The 12,500-nt window shown below is 45.8% G+C and overlaps 1 protein-coding gene across 1 annotated transcript in view; it reads right to left on the reverse strand.

The window, feature by feature from the left end:
• micu1 (mitochondrial calcium uptake 1) overlaps positions 1-12,500 on the reverse strand; it is a 105,354-nt gene that overhangs the window by 92,832 nt on the left and 22 nt on the right. The window contains exons 1-3 of the mRNA XM_063191410.1: positions 12,353-12,500; positions 4,539-4,706; positions 711-903 (exon numbers count right to left, since the gene is read on the reverse strand). The exon at positions 12,353-12,500 is cut by the window's right edge and continues 22 nt beyond it. Of these exons, the coding sequence (XP_063047480.1) occupies positions 711-903; positions 4,539-4,705 (360 nt within the window). The 5' untranslated portion in view covers position 4,706; positions 12,353-12,500. The remainder of the gene's footprint in view (positions 1-710; positions 904-4,538; positions 4,707-12,352) is intronic.

Below are 12,500 nucleotides of genomic sequence, written 5' to 3' on the forward strand. Positions count from 1 at the left end.
TCTCCATTCCCTTCTCTCTCTCTCTCTCTCTCTCTCTCTCTACCTCTCGCTCAACTTCTTTCCCTCTCTATCTCTCTGAACTTTCTCACCCTCCCCTCTCTCCATCTATCTCTATCCCTCTGTTCCCATCTCCCTCCACCCTGTCACCCCTGCAATCTTTCCATCTTTTGCTTCATCCCTCTCTTTATACCCCTCCTCTCTATCTCTTACTCTTCTCTCTCCGTCTCTCCCTACCCCCTCTCTTTCTCTCTTTCTCTCTCTCTCTCTCTCCTGTGCTTTCCCCCTCTGTCCCCTGGGAACCATTTTATCGCTGCAGCTGTATTCACACTTCAGTATAAACACCCGGCCAAGCTGACTCATCTTCTATCGACTGGGAGGGTTGGGGGTAAATAAATGTACACAAATGAATGCATGCACGCATCCCCCAACACCTTTCTGCACACATACACATACACTCACATCTACACACTTGCAGACACTCACACACACACACAGGATTTCAGGCGCACTGCTGCAAGAGCACACACAGACAGACAGACAGACAGACAGACAGACACACACACAGACACACACACACACACACACACACACACACACACACACACACACACACACACACACACACACATACACACACCTTAACTGCTGGTATGTACTGTATGCGTGAATGTGTGTGTGTGTGTGTGTGTGTGTATATGCTGATTGATCACCTTGCGGTCTCTGAAGCCGACGCGTGGTTTCTTCTTCTTGCCCCCCTCTTCGCCCTCCTCCTCCTCCCCGCTGCTGCCGCTGGACTCCATCGCGCCCTCTGACACCACCTCCTCAGGGGCGGAGTCTTTCATTGGCTCCTCCTTCTCCTCCAAACGCTCCTCGGGAGAGACGGGGGCCGCCTCTGCATACGCTCTGAAACACACAAGCACACAGAGAGAAATGCACAGTTACATACGGGTCCACAGATTGTGTTACAGCAAGTCAAAGATGATGAAAGTGAATGTGTGTGTGTGTGTGTGTGTGTGTGTGTGTGTGTGTGTGTGTGTGTGTGTGTGTGTGTGTGTGTGTGTGTGTGTGTGTGTGTGTGTGTGTGTGTGTGTGTGTGTGTGTGTGTGTGTGTGTGTTACTGAGTTATAAGGCTGTCTGTGTGTGTGTGTGTGTGTGTCTGTGTTTGTGTGTGTGAGAGAGAGAGTGTGTGTGTGTTGCAACAGGGTAAAGAAATGGTGTGTGTTAAGTGTGGGGTTAAGTTTTCAAGATCAATACAGCAGAGCGCACGAAATTGTGAGTGACAGGGGAAAATGACTATGTGGCGATGACCATAATATGCAGTTTACAGCTGTTGAGCGTGTATGTGGCCTGCATGCAGTATATGGCAGTCGTGGGTTCCTGTGAGTGTCTATTAACTATCTGTGTGTGTGTGTGTGTGTGTGTGTGTGTGTGTGTGTGTGTGTGTGTGTGTGTGTGTGTGTGTGTGTGTGTGTGTGTGTGTGTGTGTGTGTGTGTGTGTGCGGCGCGTGCGTGCGTGCATGAGCACGTGCATAGGCTGGTGTGTGTACGTACACTAATGTGTGCATGTGTATTATGTAGATAACTGGGTTTGTGTATGCGATTGTGTGCTTGTGTACTGTATATGAATGTGTGTGTTAATGTGTGCGTGTGTGTGAATGTGTACACATGCTTGTTTACGTATACGTGTGGGTGATGTAGTGAGAGGGAGCTGTATTTGGGCATGGTCAGATGATTCATCTGATATCTGGTCCAAATTGAAAACAGGCAGCGCTGGTGACAAACAGCCCATGGGTGTACAGCAGGGCAGCAGTAGCAGCGGCAGCAGCGGTCTGAATAATTCACTTTAATGAGACACGGGCAGAATGAGGCCGGGGTTAAGGGCCTGGAACGGTCGCAGTCTGCTGCCCAGGACACCCCCACCTCGTCCCAAAACACATGCACCCCCCATCCTCCATACCCACCCCCCAATCCGGCCAACCAAGCCAAGAAAGTCACAGTACCGGGGAACTCTCTCAAACCTCAACCTCTCCCCCCTCCACACCCCAAACATGCACCCGCCCTCCAGCCAGCCAAGCCACAACAGCCATGATCTAATCCTAATGTCCAGCACCTCTTCCAATCATACAGTACACATACACACATGCACAATCCACGCACACACGCACGCACGCACGCACGCACGCACGCACACACACACACACTCACACACTCACACACACACACACACTAAATCCGGATGCTTGGCTGGGATGTGACTACCTCTCACTAGCAGCAGGTAATAGGGGCTTATCAGTAATAGCTGCGGCTCAATCCTAACACCGGGCCTTGGGTGTAGTGGACAGTGCCATGGCGGAGTCTTAAAGCGGTACCGTCCCAATTTGGGAAATAAGCCCATTTTCCATCTCTCCTGTGAGTTAAATACATGATTTTTACCTCTCTCCTGTTAATCCAGCCGCTCCTTGTGTCTAGCGGCACAGCTTGTTAGCATGTTTGATCGCAACTGCTGGAATCCGGACACGACCACTTAGCCAAATGCCAGAGAGCACCACAAATTCCATGGAATAACACATAACAAAATGAATAAGTGTGCGCACTCCTAACTCCAAACATCCAAACAAATTGGCTGTGGCGGCTGTCGTCGAAGCGCATCATAGCTCATTACCATAATATTTGTTGAAGTTCAACTACAAACGACTGCTTGTGTCGCTCAAATTGCCTCTTGTCGCCCGAATCACTTATGCCTCTTTTGTTGTCAGCTGCTGTATGCAAAGTTCAGTACTTCCAGCGATGTAGTCGCTCTCGTGGCGTTTGGTGTGTTTGCATGGTAATAAGCCATTATATCCATCACCAGTCAGCCCTTGGCAGTGGCCATGCACACATTTTCCCCACTAACCCTGCAGTACTGATAAGATACAGCACACTGCAGCCACTTCTGGAGGAGACTGACTGGATTAAGACTCCACCATCGCACTGTCCACTACACCCAAGGCCCGGTGTTAGGATTGAGCTGCAGCTATTACTGATAAGCCCCTATTACCTGCTGCTAGTGAGAGGTAGTCACATCCCAGCCAAGCGGCCGGATTTAGTGTGTGTGTGTGTGTGTGAGTGTGAGTGTGAGTGTGAGTGTGAGTGTGAGTGTGTGTGTGTGTGTGTGTGTGTGTGTGTGCGTGCGTGCGTGTATGTGTCGAGTGTGCATGTGAGTATGTGTATGATTGGCAGAGGTACTGGACATTAGGATTAGATCATGGCAGTTGCGGCTTGGCTGACTGGGGGGGTGGGTGCATGTTTGGGGTGTGGAGGGGGGAGAGGTTCCTGGGCAGAAGGTTGAGACAGTTCCCCGGTAATGTTGCTTTCTTGGCTTGGTTGGCCAGATGGGGGGGTAGGGTATGGAGGACGGGGGTGCATGTGTTTTAGGACAGGATGGGGTGTCCTAGGCAGAAGACTGCATGGCAGGATATAGATGAACTTGTAGAGAGTTACTTGTGCACAATCCCTGGTGCTGAACAACATTTTTTCATATTTGTGGGAAAAAAGGTTCGCACACTCCTTTGGATTTTTTTCTTCTTTAAGTTATTTTTTCTTTTCATTCATTCATTGGCAAGCATGATGACGTTTCGACCTCTCTGTCTTCCTCAGAGTCTGAGGAATCCGAGGAAGACCGAGAGGTCGAAACGTCATCATGCTTGCCAATGAATGAATAAAAAGAAAAAATAACTTAAAGAAGAAAAAAAAACAAAAGGAGTGTGCAAATCTTTTTTTCCACAAATTTTTAAAAGTGTGCTGACATCTCACAACTAGTGTTTAGACACAGCCAGGGAGCATGAGTCAACAGTAAGGCATTGGCGGACGGAGAGACAGAAGAGAGAGAGAGAGAGAAAGAGGGAGAGAGGGATAAAGAGAGAGATGCAGGGAGGGAAAGAGTTAAACACAGATTACAAAGCGAGTCTTAGATGTGAAGTGGAAAACATGAGACATAAATAGAGCCGGAGTGCGTGTGATCGTGGTGAGTGAAGAGAGGAGAGAAGAGAGAAGTGAAGTGTGATGTAGAGCGGGACGAGAGGAGAGGAAAGGAGAGGAGAGAAGGAAAGTGTGATATAGAGGGGGATGAGAGGAGAGGAGAGGAGAGGAGAGGAGGGGAGAGGAGGGGAGAGGAGGAAAGTGTGACATAGAGGGGGATAAGAGAAGAGGTAGGAAGAGTTTGTTATGTGTGGGTAGAGGAGTGTGAATGTAATGTAAGGAGAGGGAGAAGTGACATGTCCCACCCTGTCCAAAGCAGTCCCATATGGAGAGGAGACAGCAGGGTAGAAAAGAGGGGCGTGGTGAGAGAAGGGGAGACGAGAGAAGAGAAAAGAAGTGTGGTGAGAGGAGAGAAGAGGAGTCTACCATGACAGCCATGGAGAGAAGAGAAGAAAAGAAAAAAAAAGAGAAGAAAAGAAAAAAGAGAAGAGAAGAGAAGAGAAGAGAAGAGAAGAGAAGAGAAGAGAAGAGAAGAGAAGAGAAGAGAAGAGAAGAGAAGAGAAGAGAAGATGGTGTCCCACCTGGTCCAGAGTAGTCCCGTGCTGGCCGTCACTCCCGTCACGCCTGCCAGGGCCGCCGCCAGCAGCAGTCTCCTCCTCTGGGGCGCCCGTGCCGTGCTACTGTGGTATCGTCTTGACAACTGCACCATGCCAACGCCCGCTGCCGTCAACGCTCGCAAGCGGAACATTCTACAGCGGAGACAGAGAGAGAGAGAGAGAGAGAGAGAGAGAGAGAGAGAGAGAGAGAGAGAGAGGTAAATAGAAAGAGAGAGAGTGAGTGAGAAAAAGACAGAGACAGAGAACAAAAGAATGAGAGCGCGGAGGAGAAAGAGAGTGAGGGATGGAGAGAGAGAGAGAGATAAAAAGAGAGAGAAACACAGAGAGACAGACAAAGAGAGAAAGGAACACAGAGACAGAGAACGAGAGAGAGAGAGAGAGAGAGAGAGAGAGAGAGAGAGAGAGAGAGAGAGAGAGAGAGAGAGAGAGAGAGAGAGAGAAGAGAAAAGAGAGACAGGGAGGTGAGAGGAAAAACAACACAGCAGTCTAAAAGGCCGCGTCACGTTGCGTATTGAAGCAGCAGATGTGACCTATGAGGAATGGCGGCTATGAAGAGGCCTGCTGCTTGAGAAGCCCACGGCTGCAAGATTTGAGGGCAAAACAGACACAAACGAGGGTTTTATCATGACAGTCTGTAATTCCCTATTGTCTCAACGCTAATTAACACACCAATCACTTTGAAGATAACACACTGCAACAACCTCATTTCTGATTTTCATACGGTGCGACTCGCATACATACGTCCACTCGCCACTAGCACACACACATGCAAACACACAAACACAGAAAAATATGCTTGCACACGCACGTGTACACTACACACACACACACACACACACACACACACACACACACACACACACACACACACACACACACACACACACACACACACACACACACACACACACACACACACACACACACACACAGTGTTTTTGTATCTCAGCGGGAACAATTTTTTATTCAGTGTGGAAAACAGTATGAATTTAAAAAATACGTATATACGGTATATACAGTATATGGGAAAATATTATCACAGTCAATCATCTGCATAGCACTGCATTGCCAAAGAATTGATTTATTGTAGAATGGTGGAGGTGACTCCAGCACACAAAATAACATTAAAGATATACAAACATGTTTCATTTTGCTTTGCATGAGCCATCCTGTCTATATTTAAACTCTCCATTACTAGTTCCAATCACGTAGCAGTGACTTTTCGGAAGTACAGTGGATGATGATGAATTACCTTGCAAAACATTTTCTGCTGGAACCCAATATCGTCATTTTCCAAACAGCAACCATTTTTTTAATTCAATAATATTACTACATTTTAATTCGAAATGCACCACAGGAGTGGTTTGATCACAGTTATGCACCACAGTGAATATTGGTGCTTTTCGTGCTGTTATCAATCATGGACATGTACGTGTACGTGTCATGGGTTCTGTACGCGACCCACAGAGCGGTCCTGGTCCCCAGGTTAGGATCCACCCTTGTCAATCATCACTGTTCCTCGCACCATGACGCAACATCTGGAGTATGAGTTGTGTGTGTTCGCTTAATGAGCTTGTTTGAATTCATGGAAAACACGGAATATCTTGCAGTGTGAATATTGCACACAGAGGCTCCGGAATGATGAAATTACTGGGTATTGTGTGCATGCCTAATTTTAACTTTTGTGCTTCTCTCACAGAGCACTGGGAGTCAGACTGAGTAAGAATTGTGTTTTCTATTAACTGACTTTCAAAAGGAAATACTTGATGAAAACGACATTCTCTCTCTCTCTCGCTTTCTCTCTCTCTCTCTCTCTCTCTCTCTCGCTTTCTCTCTCTCTCCCTCTCGCTCTCTCCATCTCTTTGCTTCTTCTTTCCCTGTTACTTTTCTCCTGCTTCTTCCACTCCATTCCCTCATCTCCTTTGTGCTCCATCCATTGCTCTCTGTTCTCTCTCTCTCTCTCTTTTCCATTCGCTCCTCTGCTATTCTGCTAAGCCTTCACCCTTGGGTGCGTATTCAAACATTTTCCAGCCAAACTAATTAACAACCTTCCCTTGAATTTAAAAACTAAATAAAAAACCCAGAGGCTGATGACAAATGGCTTTGCAGCCGAAGGACATCGCCAGTCCCTGGTCACACTGAGAGGAACCGCATGGCCGAACAACACAGGCAGGCCTACCTCGACACATCACTCACTCATGCACACACACTGACGTTTGGGTAGCACAAACTTACACACACACGCACGCACACACACACACACACACACACACACACACACACACAAGTGAGCATACGTACACACACACACACAGTCCATTTTAATCAGCCCTTTCAATTACTCTCTTATTAACAGACATAAAGATCTGCACGCGACGTGGCCACCGCGTACAGCATTTCTTTTATGTCCTTCCCAGTAGAGCGGGCACACTACTAATCCCAGAAGCTGATTGGCTGGCAGAGCGTGCAGTGCTCTTAATGCACCACAGAGCATTGCGGGAGCCCGAGGAATAATTAAGACTGGGTGCCCGATGTTCAAGACCTGCTAAGCCGTGCGTTCAGGTGGAGTGGGAGTGTGTGTCAAGAGAGAGAAAGTGTGTGTGTGTGTGTGTGTGTGTGTGTGTGTGTGTGTGTGTGTGTGTGTGTGTGTGTGTGTGTGTGTGTGTGTGTGTGTGTGTGTGTCTGTGTGTGAACGTGTGTGAACGTGTGTGTGCGTGTGTGTGCGTGTTCCAATGGGTCCAGACGAGCCTCCTGTCGATGGTGCATTTACGGATTGGCCCTTTGACTGGCAGCCTGATTCAGCAGGAGCTCAGTGCGGGGGAGAGGAGGAGAGGAGGAGAGGAGCAGAGGGAGGGTGCAGGGTGCAGAGCACAGTGTGTGTGTGTGTGTGTGTGTGTGTGTGTGTGTGTGTGTGTGTGTGTGTGTGTGTGTGTGTGTGTGTGTGTGTGTGTGTGTGTGTGTGTGTGTGTGTGTATGTGGTGGAGTGTTGGTATGGCAGAGGTTGTGATGAACAGTGAGGGGTGGTGGGGGTGAGTGCAGAGCAGTTTGGGGTGGGTTGCGTATGCTAATTGAAGTGATTGTTGAGCCATGACAGAGAGGACTGATGGAGGGGAAATCTCGGGAGGAGAGAAAATGAGAATGTAGAGAGAGAGAGAGAGAGAGAGAGAGAGAGAGAGAGAGAGAGAGAGAGAGAGAGAGAGAGAGAGAGAGAGAGAGAGAGAGAGAATAAGGGTTAGAGCAAGAATGGAAACAGAGGGTAAACAGACAGAGACAAAGTAATAGAAGCAGAGTGGAGGAAAAGCAGATAAAGGCAGATCGACAGAGTTACCGGGACAGAAAAAAGGATGGCAAACCAAACGAGTGTAGAAAAGATAGTAAGACAGAGAGAGATAAAGATGCATAGAGAGAGAGAGAAGGAATGGGGCAGAGTCAGACAGCAAGATCGACACAGAAACCGAAAGGAGAGAGAGACGTAAAAAGCACACGTATGCCTGGAAAGAGAGAAAGAGACGGATGGCAAGAGAAAGGGGGGAGAAGGCCACAAATAAGAGGCATATATGGAGAGAGAGAGAGAGAGAGAGAGAGAGAGAGAGAGAGAGAGAGAGAGACTGCTGGACCCGTTCACTGTTGTGCTAAAAATTCTGTGACAAGGCCTCAGCTGTGATTAAGTGTGGCATGGCGACAGCTAGCCGATGAGTTTACGCTGCTCCAAGAACAATACAAGGAGACAGAGCGTGCCAAGACAACTTCCCAAAGCCTAGGACAGCAGCACCTTATTTACTGCAAGGTCACACTGACACCAAACTCTTATAGCGGCGAAGTAACAATACAAAGAGACAACACAAAAGGACTACAACACACACAACATCCATCAAATGCTGTTGGAGATCTTTGTGTGTGTGTGTGTGTGTGTGTGTGTGTGTGTGTGTGTGTGTGTGTGTGTGTGTGTGTGTGTGTGTGTGTGTGTGTGTGTGTGTGTGTGTGTGTGTGTGTGTGTGTGTGAATACTTCAGTGCAACTTTATGACAAATCATGACACTTCGGAAAGGTGAAAAAAACGAGGTCCCTATCAAACTTCAGGTGGTGTTGGACGTCAAGTCACATGTTTTACTGTCTTGCTGAAACCGCACGTGATTGATGTAAGTTCTTCAATTCTATTCTCCTTAGTTACCGTTGCTAAGCTCGGATTGGACAGCAACTGTTCGAGGATGGGGCTATGCGAACGGTCAATTGAGCAGTAACTTACAAGTTGGTCATTTTTGAGTGACGTGTATGGACCAGCATACTATCATCTTCATTTACCTACTATGAATACTTAGATATGTAAATTCACGATCCCTGGGGGCGCTGTGGCGCAGCGCGCTAAGCCCCCCACATTTGGGCTTGCATGCCCACGGGGACCCAGGTTCGAGTCAGGCCGGGGTCATTTCCCGATCCCACCCCGTCTCTCTGTCCCACTCGCTTCCTGTCACCATCTCAGACTGTCCTATCAAATAAAGGCATAAAAATTATTTAAAAAATAATAAATAAATACAAAAAAATCACGATCCCAAATGTAAAAAAAATCAGAGTTGAAGTGGGTGGCCTTTAACAAGCTCAAACATTCAGGAGTAAGAGACAGAGACAGAGAGACAAAGAGACAGAAAGTGTGTGTGTGTGTGTGTGTGTGTGTGTGTGTGTGTGTGTGTGTGTGTGTGTGTGTGTGTGTGTGTGTGTGTGTGTGTGTGTGTGTGTGTGTGTGTGTGTGTGTGTGTGTGTGTGTGTGTGTGTGTGTGTGTGTGTGTGGATGCTTGCACAAAGTCACATATAGATCTCCATTGGGAGACCATAAGTTACAGTGCGATCAGATGAACACAAGAGGAAGGACATCATGTAATTGAGGCTGTTTGTTACCTCACCTATTGCACATCTTCCACAACAGGAACTGACAAAAGTGGTTTTCAACACACCTGTGCTTGCCACAGCTCAAAAATTAGGGACACGGAAAGAGTCAAACTGTTCAATTTAGCTTTGAAGTTACGTAAAATAGCATTTGAAATGGATGAAATTAGGAATACAAAGTTCAAAGAAACAACATGCAAGTGAGCAAAAGGACTTTGAATTAATACATGAATACTGTATGAAACACTAAGAACATTTCAGTTCAACTTCAGTTTGGCTGGTGGAAAAGACCAACTTACTAGCAACTTTAAGCCATTAGTGAGTGTGTGTTTGGATAGTAAGATTAATCTCTACAGGTCATTTTGGCGGTGATGGAAAAAAAAGCTAATTTAGAGCCCTGCTGCAGATGGTCGAATCCAAGGTTCACATACTTAAAAAATACTTCTGAATCTAGTAAGTTCCCTTAGGTAAAAAATACCGTTCAACACATTAATGAAGTAAGTTCCAGAAGTTTAAAAGCTTTAGAAGTTAAACCAAGGTGGATTTACTCCAGTGAGCTCTTTCCTCAAGGAACCATCAAAGCACTGCAGACAGCAATTAACTGTGAACCATTACACACAGGAACTAACTGAAACTTAGAGAACCTCCATGAACAACCAGATATAACTTCCATATTAAACATGAAGCATGACAACTATTCATGAGTTAAGTTGTTTTTTCAGTAAGAGTGTGGTGTGGTTTTCAAGTGGTCTAAGCTTTTAGTTTCTCTGCACCTCAGCTTTCTTGCATGTCAGTCACTCTGACATTCCTTTTCGAAATACACAGCTGACAATGACAGAAATCTAGTACAGAGTAGCAAAATGCAAAGCATAAGTTACAAGTCGGACAAGTAAACAGCATTAAAAACTGTTGACCATAATGGCTTTCCCGTAGCACGGCAAACAGAGTAAGGTACATTCACTAGGGCCTATATTTAATTTATCAAGCTCGAGTCGATTCTCCACCACATCCCTTTAACACGCATGACCCCTTTCACCCTTTTAGGGCAGGTACAGCGGTGAGCAAGAGCCAAATGTAAGGTCTTGATTAATTACCAATGCAAGGTCTTGATCAGGTCAGACAGTCATACCCAGGTCAAAACACCCCCTCCCCCAACAGGTTATAAAATAGGCTCTGTGTTAAGCGGTTAAGGGGCAACAAGTGCACCCTGTAAGCCAGGTGTGTCAAACTCAAATTTACAGTGGGCCAAAATCAAAATCTGGGACAAATGTCTGGGGCCGAATTCAATGTAAAAAAAGGGCAAAAATTGGGTATGCACGCACATAATACGGCAAATTTCACAAACACTCATAAATTCCTGTTGTTGTCAAGAGCATTGGCATTCTTACTTAGTGAAATCATGACTGATGCATTACCATAAACGACATTCTCTGTCCAGTCTCAAGTGCCACAGAGTGATTGCAGCAACCTCATCCACAGCAGCATGCCACTACTAACAGACTATTTTATACAAAGCAATTTACTGAAGAGGACATAGACAGCAATATAGACAGTGTTGACCATTTTTGTGGACGTCTAGACCATGCAATGGTCCAATAAAGGGATTTTAAAAGTCATATACCAGTAGATTCCCCCTTACATGGGCCGTGCTTTTAAACTTTTTTTTAACCGAGTACCAGCACTTATTTCTTGCTAATCAAATCACTGTTTGCAATCCTTGCAATAAAAGTTTGAAAGGGATGAACCTACTGTTGTAAGTATGTTCGATGGAGGTGGACTATGATGAAGAACTGCTTGAACTGGGATGCCATGATGTCAATAATAAACCATCAGCGTTATACTAGTGCTGTGTGACTTGACCTTGACTTCCCTACATCATCAAAACAATGTCACCTGTTGGGCACTGGGACTTTTGATCCTGAGCAGCATGCCATAACAACATCATCACTGCATCATAGTTGTGTGACTCCTTTCCATCCCCAAAACACTTAAAAAAAAATAAAAAATAAAAAAACCTGTCCCAAACAGAAAGCCTACACACTCAGTGGATGAGTCTGAGCGACCTCTTAAAAACTTTTCACGACAGCTATCCATTTATTGGAGATGTCATCATTAAGCATGTGTTTGTTGTTCTGGATAGATGCATTAAGAGGCAGCATGAAATAGAATAGTGAAGGCAAAACAATATTTTACAACTAGCCAAGGTAGATGGATCAACATACAGTCAGAATTGCATTGAACTGCCTGAGAAGTGAAGAGGTATGACAGTAACCTTTACTATTGTACACATTTTACATTAGAGGAAGCTGTTACAATACTTAAACCTTGATTAAACGATATAACTTAGGGGACTAGGCTAAAAGTAAAGGGATGGTTTGACAAACATAACCCCAAGTCATCTGAGTCGTAACACTTCAATGGCAGCGCTATAGCACCAAACGCACTTTCCTCTAATTCCACGGAAATGTTTCGGTGTAGTTTGTCGCTGATAGTCACATTAAGCTTCAATACATTTAGGTCTTGTGTGACGGGATGCAATCGTATAGCATACTGCCAGTGGTATCCAAATCAAACAAACATAGATGCATAGACAAGTTGTATCAGTTGTAACAGCATGCGAGGCCTAGGTTTAGCACTGAAAATTATCAAAAACATGGCTGTTGACTTACCTCACTGACTAGCTTAACTGTGTGACATTAATGATAATGTCAATTTACATGTCTTTGTGAAATATAGCATAACAATCTAAGATGATATTGATGCTCCGTCTGCGACTACTGTGCTTAGCTGACAGGCTAGTTACAGATGTTGCTAAAGAGCAGCTCTCGCTACAACTACAACAGCAACAGCAGTGCTAAGATGAAAACGACACAATGTAGCAAGCCTCGCGTTACTTACTTGTGTATGTTGTGCGTAAGTGAGTTTTCTCGATGCCACCAGCCTCTGAATGGCAAGAACAATACACCGTTTTCAGCTCCTTTTTCGTTTGACAGTCAGAATTCCGATTCACCTCTCGTTGAGTTCCGCTTCCATGAGAAGAGCCCTC

This window comes from Engraulis encrasicolus, chromosome 24 (genome assembly GCF_034702125.1).
Source record: "Engraulis encrasicolus isolate BLACKSEA-1 chromosome 24, IST_EnEncr_1.0, whole genome shotgun sequence".
NCBI lineage: Eukaryota > Metazoa > Chordata > Actinopteri > Clupeiformes > Engraulidae > Engraulis > Engraulis encrasicolus.